Source organism: Acinonyx jubatus, chromosome A1 (assembly GCF_027475565.1).
Source record: "Acinonyx jubatus isolate Ajub_Pintada_27869175 chromosome A1, VMU_Ajub_asm_v1.0, whole genome shotgun sequence".
NCBI lineage: Eukaryota > Metazoa > Chordata > Mammalia > Carnivora > Felidae > Acinonyx > Acinonyx jubatus.
Window position 1 is genome coordinate 121,177,501 of NC_069380.1, and position 17,521 is coordinate 121,195,021.

At 40.4% G+C, this 17,521-nt stretch overlaps 1 protein-coding gene across 7 annotated transcripts in view; it reads left to right on the plus strand.

Moving 5' to 3' along the window:
- STK32A (serine/threonine kinase 32A) overlaps positions 1 to 17,521 on the plus strand; it is a 142,806-nt gene that overhangs the window by 74,465 nt on the left and 50,820 nt on the right. For all 7 annotated transcript variants that reach the window (XM_053222822.1, XM_053222795.1, XM_053222799.1 and 4 more), the window contains exon 6: positions 12,468 to 12,505. In XM_053222822.1, coding sequence (XP_053078797.1) covers positions 12,468 to 12,505 — 38 coding nt within the window. The remainder of the gene's footprint in view (positions 1 to 12,467; positions 12,506 to 17,521) is intronic.

A 17,521-nucleotide genomic window follows, 5' to 3' on the forward strand; every position in this document is an offset into this window, starting at 1 on the left:
AGGAGGACATATTTGAATTTGTTATCAGTTTGGAGATACGAGTACAGCATTCACAGTGAGTGGTAAGAAAATCAGGATGGAAATGGTAAAGAATGGGATACACTAACTATTCTAGATATTAGGGAAGAAAGAGCCTGCAGATTAGGAGTCCAAGTTGCTCACTCTGTAGATAATGGATTGGCATACTTTTTCTGAGATTTTTTCTAATTTGTAAAATAGCTTGAATCATGTCATGTATAATACGGCCAGAAAAATATGAAAAGCTCCTATTATAGTGCTTGGGAAAACAGAAGTGGCTAATGAAGGGAAGCCAGACTGTTTTCCAGACAGATGTACAACAACTCAAGGCCAAACCATAGGATATTAGAGGCGGAGGTTAGCTTAGAAATCAAGTCCTACCTCCACGCAAAGGCAGCTACTTTTCTGCAATGTCCCCAACAAGAAACTGTCTTCCTAACCAGAAATGGGATTTGGTCCCATTTCAGAAATGGGATACTCGCTGCTACATAAAGTAGTTCGTTTCATGTTTAGACACACCTGATTATCAAAAACTTCTTCTTTCTATTGATTGACAGCCTCGTGATTCTGCTGCTGCCCATGGGAGCTTTAAGGCCTTAAGTCAGACAGGGCTTCTGTTTAGTCATCACTTGCTGGTACTGCAATACTGGTCCTTAATCGTGGCCTCCAAGATTCTTACTGGTCAGTGGCCTGTTCTGATTAGCCAATGTTTGTTCCTTGTGAAGTATTTCGAATATTCACCTCTGTTGTCAGGTAAACTGAACTGGAGTCCTGACTCTTCTCATAATAGCAGCTTAGTCAGCTCTCTGTGCTTCTGGGGGTCCCATCTATGAAACAGGGATAATAATTGTGCCCACGTTACAAGGTTGTTTGAGGATAATACAGGATAAAGCACTTGAAGGGCTTATCCGGGTTTCTCATGTGTTGCATTACATGAAATCTAGCACCGTCAGTATGTCCTGCTGGTTTGGTGATAGTTGAAAACAACTATTCATCAGCTTAACATCACTTTCCAACCATCTAGTCCTTCCTACACTGGACGTTTCCTAATCATTTGCTCAATGTTTTCTGACGGTTGAATAATCACTATGTGCAGACTAATGTTCTTGGTGCTTACGTGCCTCATCTCATTAAATCTCCACAGCAACCCTACAGAATTGTTACTGTTCTCGATTTACAGATTCAGGCATCTGAGTCTCAGAAGTCTGTTTATAATCTTTTACTGAAGAAGCTAAAGTTTTTCTGAAGGCCCTTACGGTAGTATCTGTATTAGGTCTCATTGACCATACTGGCCCCTCCCCAAATTAAGGGAAGCTGTGACAGGGGAACCAGATTCTCATGATTTATTTATGCCAATCATCCCTCTACCTGGGACTGGATGTGTTACTGCCAAATTGGGGTTCGATTATCAAGGAAGAAGATGGGACAAATTTCATTATCTCCTATAGCTAGGCAGCGTGGCAGGGTAGAAAAGAGCAGAGATGTTGGCACCAGGTGGCCTGGGCCTGAATTCTAGCCCGGTCATGTATGACTGTGGCCAGAGAGGATATTTTCAGCTCTGGAGCTGAAATGGAGCAAACTGCTTTTTGCCTCGAAATGAATATTCCTTTACTTTATTTAACTTAAACACAAACGGGGGGCCTGGGTGGCTCAGTCAGTTAAGCATCCTACTTTGGCTCAGGTCATGATCTCACAGTTTGTGGGTTTGAGCCCCACGCTAGGCTCTGTGCTGATAGCTCAGAGCCTGGAGCCTGCTTCAGATTCTGTGTCTCCCTCTCTGTCCCTCCCCTGCTCATGATCTGTCTCTCTCAGAAATAAATAAAAGCATTAAAAAAGAAAAAACCCTTCATGACAGTTACGATCAATAGATGAACACTTTTTGGTCTCTCTTACTTTGGTACACTTTTTCCCTTCCTCTTACTAGTACATTTCTTTCCCTAAAATCTCTTTGGATTAAGGCAAAGACCCAGGAGACCCAAGTTCAGGCCGGCCACTATAGTTGGGGGATTTGATTCAGGTCCTTAACACTGTGTCCTAGCTTACCTGGTTGTAGAATGGGTAAATATGACCCAGGTTTCTACCTGTGTGAATCAAATTGAATAATGGCAGTGAATGAGCATTGACTAATGCTAAGCAGCAAGGCAAGAATCCTTGTCATTAAACATTCTGCCTGTGAGGACTGCAAGTTGGCTAAAAATCTCCAGTGAGTGGGATGGTATACTTGTCAAACAGGAGGATCTGTACTGTTGAGTCTGTACCATCAGGATAAGCGTGATTCACCTTCCTAGAACAACAGATTTACTCCACAGTAAGACATGAAGAACTTTACTTTTACATTAAAAGAGGTATGGGTAACTTCTAGAGTAGGGTGGAAAAGATAAATGATTTTCAAATATACAATAGAAACTATGAAAAAAAAATTAAACTTGCTGCAGGCTAATTTGAGCCATATGACAGACCCCCAGGTATAGGAGGACATTCTTCTCTCTCCTTAGGAGGAGTAAAATATAAACATTTAAGATATAAACCAAGATTGCACGTCACAGTCTCTGGTCATACCCCAGCTCTAGCATATAATCTTGGGCAAGTAATTTAAACTCTCTGAGCTACCCCTTCTTCATCTGCAATAATGGATGTAATATCTAAGTTAGGGGGCTGTTGTGAGCAATAAAAGATATTCTGTCTAGGGACACTTGACTGGCTCAATTGGTTAAGCCTCTGATCTCGGTTCAGGTTGTGATCTCGCGGTTCATGAGCTTGAGCCCCGTGTCTGGCTCTACGCTGACAGCTCAGAGCCTGGAACCTGCTTTGGATTCTGTGTCTCCCTCTCTCTTTGCCCCTCCCCACTTGCTCTCTCTTTCTCTCTCTCTCTCAAAAATAAATAAACATTTAAAAAAAATTTTTAAAAGATACGTTGTCTATCAAGTGCTGCCGCAGCATGGACAATAAATGGCAGCTAGAACCATTCTATTACTCATGGGAAGTAGAGCAGTTTGACAAATTTTATTTTCAACTCTTCTCAAACACCCTCCTCAAAGGCCCTCCTTTCAACAGTACAGACACTTGTAATTAAAGAGTTGGCCTCATGCTCGGAACCTATTTGCCCTCCTAGTTAAAATAACCGAGTGAGCAATAGTGGAAAAACCATGAAATTTAAATGCAATCTCTGACATTTATGAGCTGTATGACTGTAGGTAAGTCAGGGAGCTGGCTTTTAGGGAACCTCTGTGAGAAGCTTGGGTGGCTCACAGAAGGTTAGGGCTCAAAGGTTTTTGAAAGGTCAAGTGGGAAGGTTAGTTCCTCTGCTGCACTACACCCTTGCTATATTGCTGCCAAACACTTATCCAGCCTCCGTGACAATATCCACATCACATTTTAAGATTTTGTGATAGTTCACGCCAACTTTGGAAGTGTCTGACTATTAAGAAGTTCTTTCTGAGAGGCTGGCTTAAATGCTTATTTGTAACTCCCTCAACTGGTCTCTAGTGAAGAACTGTCATCTTTTTTCACCAAAGGGTCCATTAACATCTGGTCCCTACTGCCCTTCCCCATTACCAGAGAAACCTATCTTCCTTGGGTGAATGCCTTGACAAGTCAGTTAGGTTGTGGGGACTGGAGAAGAGTCAGATGCTGGGATGGGGGTCTAGTGCTCTAGTTTGTGTTGTGCTAAGTGGACATATAAGCTAAATTATTACGGACAACGGAGAAGTTCAGCAGTCATGGGAGAAGACACCTGAGAGAAGAAAGATATGATGAGTGTACTATTATCCTGAACGGCACTTTGAGAAAACAAACACAAATTCAAAAAGGGATCCTGTATCACATTTTTATGGATGGTAAAATCACTGCCCTCAGCTCCTGATTAATATATAATTGCATTATATATTAATGAAATGAATAAATGAACAGCAGTGCTATCTATGAAAAACCAGCACACCCAAAATGAATATGCAAATAATGTATATGTACATACACATATATTTATTATTACAGAATATATTTGTAACTCCTATTCCCTCGAACAAACTGTGGGAAATGCTGGAGTTGAACAAAAACAAAAAAAAAGCAGGCAGAAAGTTGCTAAAGAATAAATCTTAAAAATGCTCATCATAGTAAGAAAACAAACAAACCACTGTAACTATGTGCGGTGATGGATACTAACTAGACTTATTGTGGTGATCATTTCACAATATATCTAAGTATAGAATCATTATGTTATATACCTAAAACTAATATAATGTTGTATGTCAATTAGATCTCAATTTAAAAATGAAATTTAAATTTTTTTAATGTTTATTTTTGAGAGAGGGAGAGGGAGAGACAGAGCATGAGCGGGGAGGGGCAGAGAGAGAGGGAGACACAGAATCTGAAGCAGGCTCCAGGCTCTGAGCTGTCAGCACAGAGCCCAACACGGGGCTCGAACTCACAAACTGCGAGATCATGACCTGAGCCAAAGTCTGACACTCAACCGACTAAGCCACCCTGGTGCCCCTAAAAAACATGAAATTTAAATTAAAATAAAATAGAATCCACCAGTTAGTAAGAAAGAAATGGAGGATGTACCTGACCCACAATCTCATTCCAGCACTCTTCACTTCTGCCGCCTCTTCTAAACTACATGTTTCTGCTTACAATCATCCCTTACATCCTTCTATCCCCATCTCACTTGTTTCTTAACATAGGTCTGTTTATGTGATCAATAGGCTTTGTGTGATGTCTTAAATAATATATTATAGAATCGTATGTATAATATTTTTTCCCACTCAAGAACTTAGAGAGGACTCAATCTAAGAGCTCATTATGTAATAAAGAATGAAACCCGAAGTGTAGACCTGTCAGAAAGCCATGGTCACTGAAGGGGTTGATTGTGGTTTGGATACACTGATTTTCTTGCTCCCTGTTCTCACAATACCCCATATAGGATTGCAGGGTGAACAACTTGATTCCAGGGTAGGTGCAGTGAAGGGATGTAATTAGCCTATTAAGCTCTACTAATGTCTTGTAAAGTCATTCAAGTGAGAACAGAAGATCTATCAGTTCCGCCTTGGACCCTGCCACAGGGAGCATTGTATTTCTACATTACTATTTATAGTTCCCACAGTAGGCATCAGCTGATTCAGCCTTTTCTATTTCATCAAATCAAGACACAAAGAAGAATTTCTACAGAATGTGTGTGTCCCTAGACCTGAATTTTATCACCCCAAAATTCTGTAGCTCCTCTCTGAAATCATGGACTCTGCAGAAATCACTTCTTTCTTCTCTTTACTGTAGTATACAAAAATGATCATTATATTTATGATGCATCGGGCATAGAGAAAAGGGGCTTTTTTCTCTTATTCTTTAAAAAATACTTACTTATTTTGAGAGAGAGAGAACACAAGCAGGGGAGAGACAGAGAGAGAGGAGAGAGAGAATCCCTACTCGGAGCTAGATCCCACAAACCGTGGTATCATGACCGGAGCCAAAATCAAGAAGGGGATGATCAACCAACTGAGCCACCCAGCCACCCATCCTCTCTCTCTTCTTAAGGGGAAAAGAGATGTATGGTTTATTATTCCAGAAGTCTGAGAAGGCAAGGGACTTGTTATGACCAATATTTACTTAAGCCCTTGCTTTCTTTTGAGCACTTTTATGTGCCTGGGAGCTACAGCATTGAACAATACAGAAAAGATATCCTTTCCCAGAGGACTTGCATTCCATTGGAGGTAGAAAAACCATAAATAAATAAGAAAACAGTACTGTGCTGAACATAAGATGGAGGTGAAGAGATAAGGACGGAGGGAAGGCTCCTGTAGATTGAGTGGTCAGGAAAGAACCTTGGAGGAGATGATGTTTTGCCAGAGATCTGAAATGACAGGAAGCGCCAAGCCAAGTGAAGGTCTAGGAGAACAGGACTGCAGGCAGAGGGGGCCATCTGTGCAAAGGAGACCAGGCCAGACCAGTGCAGCTGGAGCATGGTGTGTGGCAGGGAGAGGATGCTATTACGTGTAGCTCAGGGCTGTGCGGGGCTAGAACACGTAAAGGGCATATATGCCAGAGGTAAATGGTTTGGATTTTATTCCATGGAGGTTGGGAGCCAGAGAATGTTGTGCAGGGAACATGTGTGTAATGAAAAACACCACTCTGGGTGGTATGTGGTCAGTGGATCGTCAGGAGACAATAGGAGAAGCAAGAAGAAGGTACTGCTGCAATGCTTCAACTGACAGATGATGATGGTGGCAGTGGAAATGGGAATGATAATATTTATTTATTTAAGTTTATTGTCCACAAAAAATACATCAAGTAAAAGCTCTCATTTTAACTATTTTCAAGTGACAGAGTACATTCACCTCTAGAACTTCCTCATCATCCCAAACTGAAACTCCATATGCATTCAACATAAGTTAACATTTATGGTCTCTTCACCCCAGCCTTTGGTAACCACCGTTGTCTTTTCCGTCTCTGTCAATTGGACTATTCTAAGTACCTCATGTAAGTGGAATCATACCATGTTTCTTCTTATGTGTCTGGCATATTTTACTTAGCATATAATGTCTTCAAGGTTCATCTGTGTTGTAGCATGATCAGAATTTCATTCCTTTTTAAAGCTGAACTCCATTGTATGCATACACCACATTTTGTTAATCCATTCCCCCATAGATGGATATTTGGTTTGTTTCTACATCTTGACCACTGTGAATAGTGCTGCTATAAACACAGATATACAATTATCTGTTCAAGTCTGCTTTTCAATTCTTTGGGGTATATACCCATAGAAAGAGAATTGTGGGATCATATGTTAGTTTCCAGGTTTAATTTTTTAAGGAACCACCATACTGTTTTCAATCATTCCATTTCAAAGGTACAGTTATCAAGAGTTGTTGAAGGACTGGTGTTATGAGTTAAAAAAAGAAAAGAATTAAGAGTGATATAAAGATATTCAGTTTTACAATGGGAGAATTATGGACTAGGTACTAGGGTAAGGAATTCTGGAATAAGAGGGTTTGGGTGGTTATGTGGGACGTGTGTAAATATCAGAGGTTCTCTTTAAAGCATGTTATATTTATCATGGCTGTTAGACATACAGATGGAAACATCAAGCAGCAAGTTTGGTATATTATTAATCCAGAATTCCAGGGTCAGTGATGGATGTCAGATATATATAGTATATATATTTTATTTATATATATAATATATATTTATTATATTTTATTATAAATATATTTATATATAAAAACATATATATATTTAAAATCACAGGACTAAATGAAATCATTTAAGTGCAAAGTAGGTTTATGTATGACTGAGCTTTGGGCAATCTCAGCATTTAAAGGTGGAACCAAGAAGATACCAGCAAACAAGACTGAGGAGGAATCTCTGTGGCAAAAGGAAAACCAGGAGAAAGGGGATTTTTGCAAGCCACGAGAACCAAGTATGTCAGAAGGGAAGGAACGATCCATCCACTGAGAAGTGAAGCATGACAAATAAAAGTGCACCCACTGGATTTGGCAAGCTGGAGGTCATCAATGTACTTGGCATAGGCAATTTCAGGAGGTAGAGGGGACGGAAGCCTCATTAGAATGGGTTGAAGAGGAGAATGGAGACACTGTTTCTAATTTCTCACCTATTAACAACCCAATCCACAGGTGTTATTGCAAAGGAAAATAGTAAAATGGGACAATAAGTGGAGGTGGCTGTCTATCAAGGAAGGTATTTCCAAGAGACTTGATCATATCATTCTTCTTACAAGAGGAGTAGAAAGAGATAGGAGTATAGGAGATAGTGTAGGAGAAGGAAGGAAATACCTGGCTGAGAGAAATCCATGAGAAGGTGAGAGGAGATAAAATCCAGAGCCCTCAGGAGAACAGTTGTCTGGGGCAGCTGCAGGGACTTTTCATCCAGTATAACTGGAAGGAAAGCTGGGAGTATGGATACAGAAATAGAGAGGTTGGTATAGACTTAGTGGTAGATAGTTCTCTTGTCTTTGTGAAGTAAGGAGATTCAGTAATCAACTGAAAGTGGGGAGCGGGGAGGAAGTGGAAGAGACCTGAGGGGCAATGAAGAAACACAAAGTAGTCCTTTTAGGGAAGGCATCATGCTATGGCTTGGCACACTGGTTCTGGCTTGCGATAGTAGCCAAGAATTTAAATTTTTTTAAGTTTAATTTATTTATTTTGTGACAGAGACAGCATAAGTGGGGGAGGGGGAGAGAGAAGGAGAGGGAGAGAGAATCCCAAGCAGGCTCCCCACCATGAGTGCAGAGCCCAGTGTGGGGCTCAAACCCACGAACTGTGAAATCAAGGCCTGAGCCGAAATCAAGAGTCAGACACGTAACTGACTGAGCCACCCAGGAGTCCCTGTAGCCATGAATTTAAATGAGAAGTCAATAGTACTTATGTCTGTTTCTAGCAAAGTTCAGGAGCTTGGCTGTAGGTGAGAAGCATCAGGGAATTGGGTTTAACCAATACTGGTTTTTGTTTTGTTTGTTTGTCTGTTTTGTAACATGAAGGAATATTTATTCATTCATTTATTTATTTATTTCATATAATTTATTGTCAAGTTAACTAACATACGGTGTATACAGTGTGCTCTTGGTTTTGGGGTAGATTCCCATGATTCATTGCTTATATACAACACCCAGTGCTCATCTCAACAAGGCCCAATACTGGGGTTTTAATGAGTACAATCAAAGGGAATAAGAGAATTAAAGATTTGTACAAGGAATGTTAACAATGGCTGTGGAAGGGAAGTGAGGATAGGAGCGAGAGTTTTGATGTAGAAATGCAAGGTGACAAAGTCAGTAATTGATGGTGTCAGTGTGCTACATGTGTCAGCTTGGGAACTGGATTGGAGAGAAGGTCAGTTTGGTCAAAGGCGGGCTGTTGTAATGGCAAAGGAACAATCAGGAAATAGGACTAAGGAAATAATGGGAGTGGATAGATGGAAAGATGATTGGAGGTAATTCAGGGAAGTGAGTGCTAAGGGATTTGATGGCACATCTACATAGACACTGTGATCATCAAGAATGATGAAGAACAAGAGAGAAGGAACTCATTAGTGACCTGCTAACGAGAGGGAGGTTGTATGAGTCCTCCATGTATATTTTAGCCAAAGAATTTTGTCAAAAGTAGTAAATGTTGTATTTTTCAAAAGACTTTTCATTCATAAATAAGCTTTTAAGAGGTTCATCGTTTAAAATCAGTTTGACATCTTTGGAGGTGGACAATGCCAGCATGGTATTTCTGAACATGACTGTACATCAGAAGGTACTACAAGTTTCTGTTAGTTTTTGGACAGAGGCCTCGGCCTGCCTGCAGGAGTCCGAGCACCACAGGTCTGAGCCCCAAGGTGTTTACAGCCCCCCGGGTGATTCTGAGCATAACCACTGAATTTAACCTTAGTGTAGGTCGCCTAAAATGAAAGAAATAGAGTAAGTTCTTTCATGTTTAGCATAACTTGAGCAGGCTAAAGAGATAAGGAAGTAGTGCTTAAGTTGCAGAACTAAAAAACATCAACTTGTTCTATCTGGAATTTTAATAGAGTACATAGGGCTTATTTTCATTCTCTTCTGCTTCATGAATAAACAATGTTATCATACTGTGGTTTACCCTGTAGTGACTTAGAAGTGACCTCATCAGGCGCCTGGCTGGCTCAGTCAGTAGAGCATGCAACTTTGATCTCAGAGTTATGAGTTCAAGCCCCACGTTGGGTGTAAAGCTTACTTTATGAAGTTACCTCATCACATTTTGGGGAAACTATGTACTCAGAATCTTCATTTATACACTTTATTTTTATGTCAAAATCCCCCCTTTTTAAATTTTTCCCTATATTTTCCTCATAGTCCTCTGAATTTAGTAGTAAATATGCCCCTTTACCACTGTAGTCCTTCTGACCTGGTTCCTTATGAGCCTTTCTTATTCCCTCCATCCCAGAGAGAACCATATCTCATTTATCTTTATATTCTGTATGTTCTAGCACAGTGGCTATCAAAGTATCTCTGATACTCAGTATCAATATCAGTATACGGTATATCTATCAGATACAGATCAGTATCTCTGATCTCAGTATTATTCTTTAAGCTCCAAGGTAGTTCATGGGAAAGGTGGTGGATATAATGATACATGTCTTTGATAAATATGAAAAATGATGCCCGAAGTGTCCAACCCGCATCATTTTTTTTCTCACCAAGCCCTCATAAATTCAGGCAAAGAAATCATTTTGCTTATCTTGCCACCACGCAAATGTCTCGCCTTTTGTCAGGGCTTCTCATTGTCCCCTTTTTGCCTGTCAAAACATAATTGATGCTCATGGATGCAAGTCTGAAAGAAGGAGCAAGAGCCTGCTACCTGATTTACCTTGAGCTTTGGATTGCCAAGAGTGTGTGATGGTACACTATTAATGCTCTGAGTATATACTGTTAGGATTAACCTTCGTGAATGCACGAGAAATTCTCCTGGTATCATTTAGATTTTCATTTACTGCCTATTAAGCCCTGTGAGCCTATGGAATGGAATTTGACATTAATCTAGAAACCATCCCTGACATCAAGGAGTTTATGATCCAGTTGGAGAAAAAAATAAATGTAAGCATGACAAATGTATGATGGAAGAAGCATTCCATGCAAAGCATGTAGGAGGGGCCATTGACTCAGCATTGGAAATTCTGGGAAGGCTTCCTGCAAGAAGTGACATTGGAGTTGTGGGGTGAGGGATGAATCTGCTTTTTCTGAGTACAGTGGTAAAAGAGCTCTGATTCAGGTAAACAAACAGCAGAAAGCGGCCGGGGGCTGAGGGGGGCGGTGCAGGGAGCATGTGGGGGACCCCATGTGCTTCTATATGGCTGGAGCACAGGAGCCAGATTCTAAAAGGGACTTTGTCTCATATAAGTGAGTTTGGACGTTTCTTGACAATTCTTGAAACAATGGAATCCATCCATGTGTTTGTGGTTGAGTTTGCAATACTGACAGTTTACCCAGAGAAACATGCTGTTTGAGAGGTGCCTGGGGTGCTCAGTCGGTTAAGCATCCGACTTCAGCTCAGGTCATGGTCTCACAGCTCATGAGTTTGGGGCCGGCATCAGATTCTGTGCTGACAGCTCAGAGCCTGGAGCCTGCTTCGGATTCTGTGTCTTCCTCTCTCTCTGCCCCTCCCCTGCTTATGCTCCCTCACTCCCTGTGTCTCAAAAGTAAACAAACATTAAGAAAATTTTTAATTTAAAAAAAAAAAAAGAATTAGTTCCTAGGCCTCTGAGACACAATCTAAAAAAGAAAGAAAGAAAGAAAAAAGAAAGAAAGAAAGAAACTGTTTAAAACCCCCTGACACTCTTTCTAGCCAACTGTACCCTGCACCAAAGAAAATGTGCCATGGATACAGATGATCACTTACGAATCCAGAATCAATTTTAAGAATCTAACAAACAAAATAAGAAGATACTCAGAGTTCATGAGACTACCCATGCACCTGCATGGTGGTGTGGCATATACTTTGTCCTGCTTGTAGGCAAGGGTCTTGTTATTTATGAATATTTTCAAGAAAAGAGGACCCTGAGAGTGTCTGTCTGTCAAAGGCCAAGTTCACCTTATTCTGGTGACATAAAAGCCACTTGACTAGGCTGAAAATGTGCCCCAAAACCTATTTTAGAATTTCATCTTTAATGGCTCTTGTGAATTTAGGTTGAAGGGCTTTAATGGAACATTAGAGAAGGGCAGTAAAAACCTGAGAGGGCAACAGCCAGGGCCCCTACCCATGCCAGTGCTGTCCTCTTATGGAGGAGTGCTGCTTACAGTAATACTCGCATCTGAGGACTTTGAAAACGCTACGGGCCATTTCTCTAAGTATTTACCATCACACTACTCCCTTCATCGGAAGAGGGTGAGTTCTGTTCCCTCCCGTGGATTTAAGGATCTCGTTAATGTGTGGAAGACTAGGCCAACTCCATTAACCACCCCAGCAATAATATTAAGTAACTAGAGGCATCATAGCATCATCCTTAAAAAGATCCTGATCTCTGCAAGTTTAAAATATAACCATATGATAGATCATTTTTTTCCTTGTTTTCTAGTCTTGACTTTCACTTCAGAGTGACACAGATGAAACCGATAATTAACACTACCACCTTATGGCAATTTAATTGCTCACATGACCCTAGGAGCTCTACTACATGCTTAAAGTAAAGTACACTACGGAGTCTGAGCTTTCGAAGGAGAGAGACTCAGGCTCAAAGCCCAGTTTGCCCATTTTCCTACTCTGTGGCCTGCAGTTAAGTTGCTTAACCTCTTTGAGCCACAGTTTTCTGATCTCGAAATTGGGGGTATTACTGGTAACCGTGTCAGGGAGGCACCATGGGAACTGGATGAGCTCACTGTTTCAACCCCACTGAGAACTCTTGTGCATTTCTAGTTTTGCCCTTGAGTTCTGTTCATTTGTTTGTCTAATTATGAGCAACTTTCTCTTTTCCTTTTACTCTCCTAGGGATATGAAGCCTGACAATATTTTGCTCGATGAACATGGTAAGTAAATGATTTGTTTGCGATCAACGTGACTTGCATGTAGAACAAAGCACACGGGACAAAAATGATCGTCCTCAGCAAAGGAGCATTACACGTGGGAAAGACCCTTGGTGGTTCAGTTAGCTGAGTTCTATGCACGGATATTTGATGGGTGGGAGGGACAATCTGGGGGGACTTTATTCTTACAGCAGTAGCACAGGACAGCAGTATACCCTTAAAGAACATTATATAATGAAAAATGTCCCTGTCTTTTCACTTTTCTTCCTCTCCTATTGATTGCAAGAAAACCATCACAGGTTTTTTTTTTAGTGCTAATTTGCCTTAATATCTTTATGAAAATCATCTGTTTTTATAAACACAGAAAACCCTCAAGGTTAGAGCCCTTGGCAGGCAAGAGTATCTACCGAATTATTTTGACACCATTTTGTTCTTGCATCTACTTTTATGCTTTTCTTCTCATGAGGGAGACTTGGTTTCACATTAGCAAAAGAGATCTCAAGTTTTCTGTTCAAAGATTTTTCAGTTACAAGGAAAACCAATCAGTTTACAAATGGATAAAGAAAATGTGGTGTGTATATATGTGTATATGTATATATATATATATTCCATTGTGTGTATATATGTGTATATATGTATATACACATATATATGTGTATATATACATATATATATACATATATGTATATATATACATATATATGTATATACACATATATATATGTGTATACATATATACACACAATGGAATATGACTATGTAATCAAAAAGAATGAAGTATATTAGCTTGGATTTAAATAAGATGTTTTAGGGGTGCCTGGGTGGCTCAGTCGGTTGGGCATCCAGCTTCGGCTAAGGTCATGACCTCACGGTCCGTGAGTTCGAGCCCCGCATCGGGCTCTGGGCTGACAGCTCAGAGCCTGGAACCTGTTTCGGATTCTGTGTCTCCCTCTCTCTCTGACCCTCCTCTGCTCATGCTCTGTCTCTCTCTGTCTCAAAAATAAATAAATGTTAAAAAAAATTTTTTAAATAAATAAAAATAAATGTTTTAAATTTTAAAAATTAAAAAGTTAAAAAAAAGCCAGTTTAAAGAAAAAGTAGACAGCAGTGTGGGGCACACCCAGATGTGAAAGTGCTACAGGGATATGGCAATGACCGTGAAGGTGACCAGTGGATGCCTAAAGCCCAAGCAACACTGATTAAAGGTATCTTGAGAGCAAGCTTTCGCCAGCAATGATTAATGTGTGTCATCTCTTCCCAATGTTTATTTTAATGTATGTTTGGATATATTGGTTAACGAAGGCAGACCTGTAGGACCCACAGCCTGCATGATATAAATGTTCCAGTGGCAGTAAGCTCTTTCTTGTGTGTTTAGGAAGCTGTTGGATGTGGGAGTCCTAAACATGCACAGCTCCTTATTCATTTGACTTTTACAAAAGGGATTTACGGTGGGACCGAAACTCCCAAGTACCGTCCATTGCTCATTACTTATTTACCTGGGTGCATTTTACACCTGAGTGGCCAGCCCCTACCTGTGCTCGAGGGCTAAGAAACACTTTTGTGTATGACCTCTAATTTCAAAGCTCAGGGTCATTATTTATTTATGGACTGTCTAAAAAGATTCTTTCCACTTCCTTCCAGGGCCTAATTTCTTCCTTCCCTTTACTACTTCTGACATTTGGGAGCAGATGCTCAGAATCTCAGAAATGTGAGCAATAGTGAGACTTAGCATGAAGGTGACTTTCCTGAGAATACCAGCTGTCCCTGCCTCAAGTAAGAAGCCAGGAGCCTCTCTCACCCTGGTGCAGATAAACTCTGTGGAGCTTCACAATTTTGAGAGGGGCCTTCCCTCACCCAATGAGGCCACTGTTGCACAATTTAGAAAAAGGTTCTCTGCCCACCACAGCCTTATGAAGGCGCATGGCTGGTCAAGCAGAACACAATTTGGGGTTCTGTCCCCACTTGCTCCCTTATCCGATTGCCTTTATGTACAACAGATTGCTCTACCATTTGTTGAGGTTCTGAAGGGAGATATGTAGGTCCTGTTGACCTATAAGCCTTTTCAAAATTTACCTTCCATTCAGAGAACAATGTTTTCATCTTGGGCCTCAAACATGGCTTCATCTTATTTCTAACATCAAGCCATCGTATTCTCTCTCCTTTGATTTCTTTCTCCTCATTTTCTTGTCAACTTGGTGATTGTAGATTATGAGAAAAGTCTAGAAATAAATTAATCTTCAAGTTTACCTGCCCTTAGAAACTACTCTTGTGGGGCGCCTGAGTGGTTTAGTCGGTTAAGCGTCCACCTCTGGATTTTGGCTCAGGTCGTGATCTCATGGTCATGAGATCAAGCCTTGTGTCGGGCTCCATGCTGAGCATGAAGCCTGCTTGGGATTCTCTGTCTCTCTTCCTCTGTCCACCCCCCCCCCTCTAAAATAAAGAAAATTAAATTTAAAAAAAGAAACTATGTGAAAGTATAATTGTATAATATTGTAGTTAAGAGTGTGGATTCCAGAGCCAAATTGCCTGAGTTCAAAACCTAGTTCACCCCTGACTAGCTCTGAGAATTTCAAAAGACTGTCTAAACTTTCTCTGAATCTTAGTTCTTTGAGGAACCAAAAGAGTAATTAATTCTTAGAGACGCTGTAAAAACAAATGAGCATACTATTTATAATCTGCTCGATTGCTGTGCCTGCCAGAAGAAAATCACTCAGATGTTAAATATTAATATAATTCCACGAGGTAATAGTGGCTTTCTCCCCATAAGAAGGAAACTTAGGCCTTAGCATCTTGTTTTATGTGACTGTGTCTGTATTAGATGGTCAGTGAAGCTGGGCATTTACCTGTCTTTACTAAAGATTCTTTTGATTTCAGAAGAGATATGCCAAATCTTCTGTGCATCTACTTGTTATGTCTTGTGTTTAAACAGTTTTGTTGAGCCCTAATTCTCAGGCAACACTTTCAATAGTCTATTCTGCTTTTTCCTTCTGTGCACAGGAGGCTAAGACCATTTATCAGGGCATTTTACTGTTGGTAAGGCTGGGGCTCTGTTGCTTAGGGGAGTAGGAGTGGCCATCTCAGTGGGCCTGAGGGACCATCCAAATCTACACCTAGTACCTAGTGTACTGACCCTCCCATTCATACGTTTTGGGGTTTCAACAATGACTTAAGAGGACTTTTTGTCTTAATTTCTCATCCTGAACTCACCTGGAGAATAACCACAGTTAGTCAGAGAAACAGTATTTTGGAAGGGAGTGGATATGTGAATGGGATAGAAGCAAACAAGAGAGCTATTTCCAAAACGCTGCCCTGGGGATCCCTTTCTGAAGAAAATAATTTTTTAAGGTTATTCGCTGTCTGTTTACTCAGATTCTGAAAACCTAAGGCTTTCAGGCATTGCTTGGGGACCGTAATTAACCACTCTTAAATGAACACATTCCTGGTAACTCCCACCCCCCAGCTCATTTTGTAGAGCTGCTCTTGTGAGAATCAGCTGACCCAAAAATCGATGCCTGCCTTTTTGAGTGTCTTCTGGTGTGATTTTCCACATCTCATATCTGAAGCCCTCAATTTGTCCTCTCCATGCACAGTTACAGAATGGCACCCCTGATGGGCCATCACATGCACCTTTTGCACTGGGATTTTAGCAGCCGTGGCTGCTGACCGTCTGTCTTCGACATTCCTTCGACGCCTGTTCCTCCAAGCAAGCTGTGTGTCACATCACACTGCTTATGTTTTAATTCAGCACCCGTCAGTGACAGGCAGAAACTCCGTTCTATTCTTCCTGATCCATACTGGTTCATATTCATCAGAAAAGACTGATTTAAAGGAACTAAATCCTTTTGTAAAATGGATAATCTTTCCACCACGTCAGTGAACATTCAGAATTTGAGTGAAAAAATGTTTTTAATTTAGAACATACCTGTTACTGTCCCCCCCCACCCACACACACGTCTCATTCGCTGTCTCAGAGCCCAAGCTTGGCATTAGATCTTGGATGGCTCATCATCAATTGTCCTGATACATATTTTCATATCCTACCAACTGAAGTACCCCATCCAGTTCTATCAATTCCATGGTGTCTAAATTTTTGTGTTTGTCTTAAATTATTCAGGAAATAAATGCTACATCCAGAGGAGCGATAATGTCTGCCTGGCATAGCTGAGAAAACGACAATTATGGCATCATCTATAATTTAGTTTCCTTAATGTCCTCCCTAGTCCCAGGGAACAGAGAAAAGCAAAAACTCACTCGGGGGGTATGAAGAACTAAGCCTACTGCTTGAACAGCTTCGTCCTTGCGGAGTCCCAAAATGGGCCTAAATATCAAGCGGGTAGCATCTTTTTAAGAAAAAGATGTTTGTTATATTTGTATTTAATGCATTATAATTATATGTAATGTATAAATTTACATAGAAGTATATTTATATATTCATAAACATATAATACAATGTATTATAACATATATATTGTATATATATAATATACATATTCTAATATACATTACATGCTCATTATATAATATACATTATATATTTTTATAAATATCTATATCAATCTATATATATGGAGAGAGAGAATCATAGCGCCCTATATTCAAATTCAGTAGGTCTCAAATAATCAAATTCGTTAAGTTTCTAGTAGTGCCTAAGGATATGCATTTTTAACAAGAACCCCAGGATGATGTGACACACATACTATCAGTATCTTCAGGTGGCAGACATGTTTGAAAGTTGGGGAACACCAGCTGACCGGTTATAGTGTCCTGGAGACCTGTGTTGAGACAGATCCCCGGGCGGAACACAGGCACAGTGAGAAAAATGTGTAGGTCAAGACAAAAATGACAGCTGGAGCAAATGACTCATTACTATCATTTTAGATTTGTAATGTGATCCTCTGTCTCAAGGTACAGAGGTGAAAAGACCAGGCAAAACTGCTTTTCTAGGGGCACCCAATCAGGACCTTCTGAGTCCTGTACCTGAAAAACTTCACCCTAAAGTAGCGGTTGTAAGTGGGGATG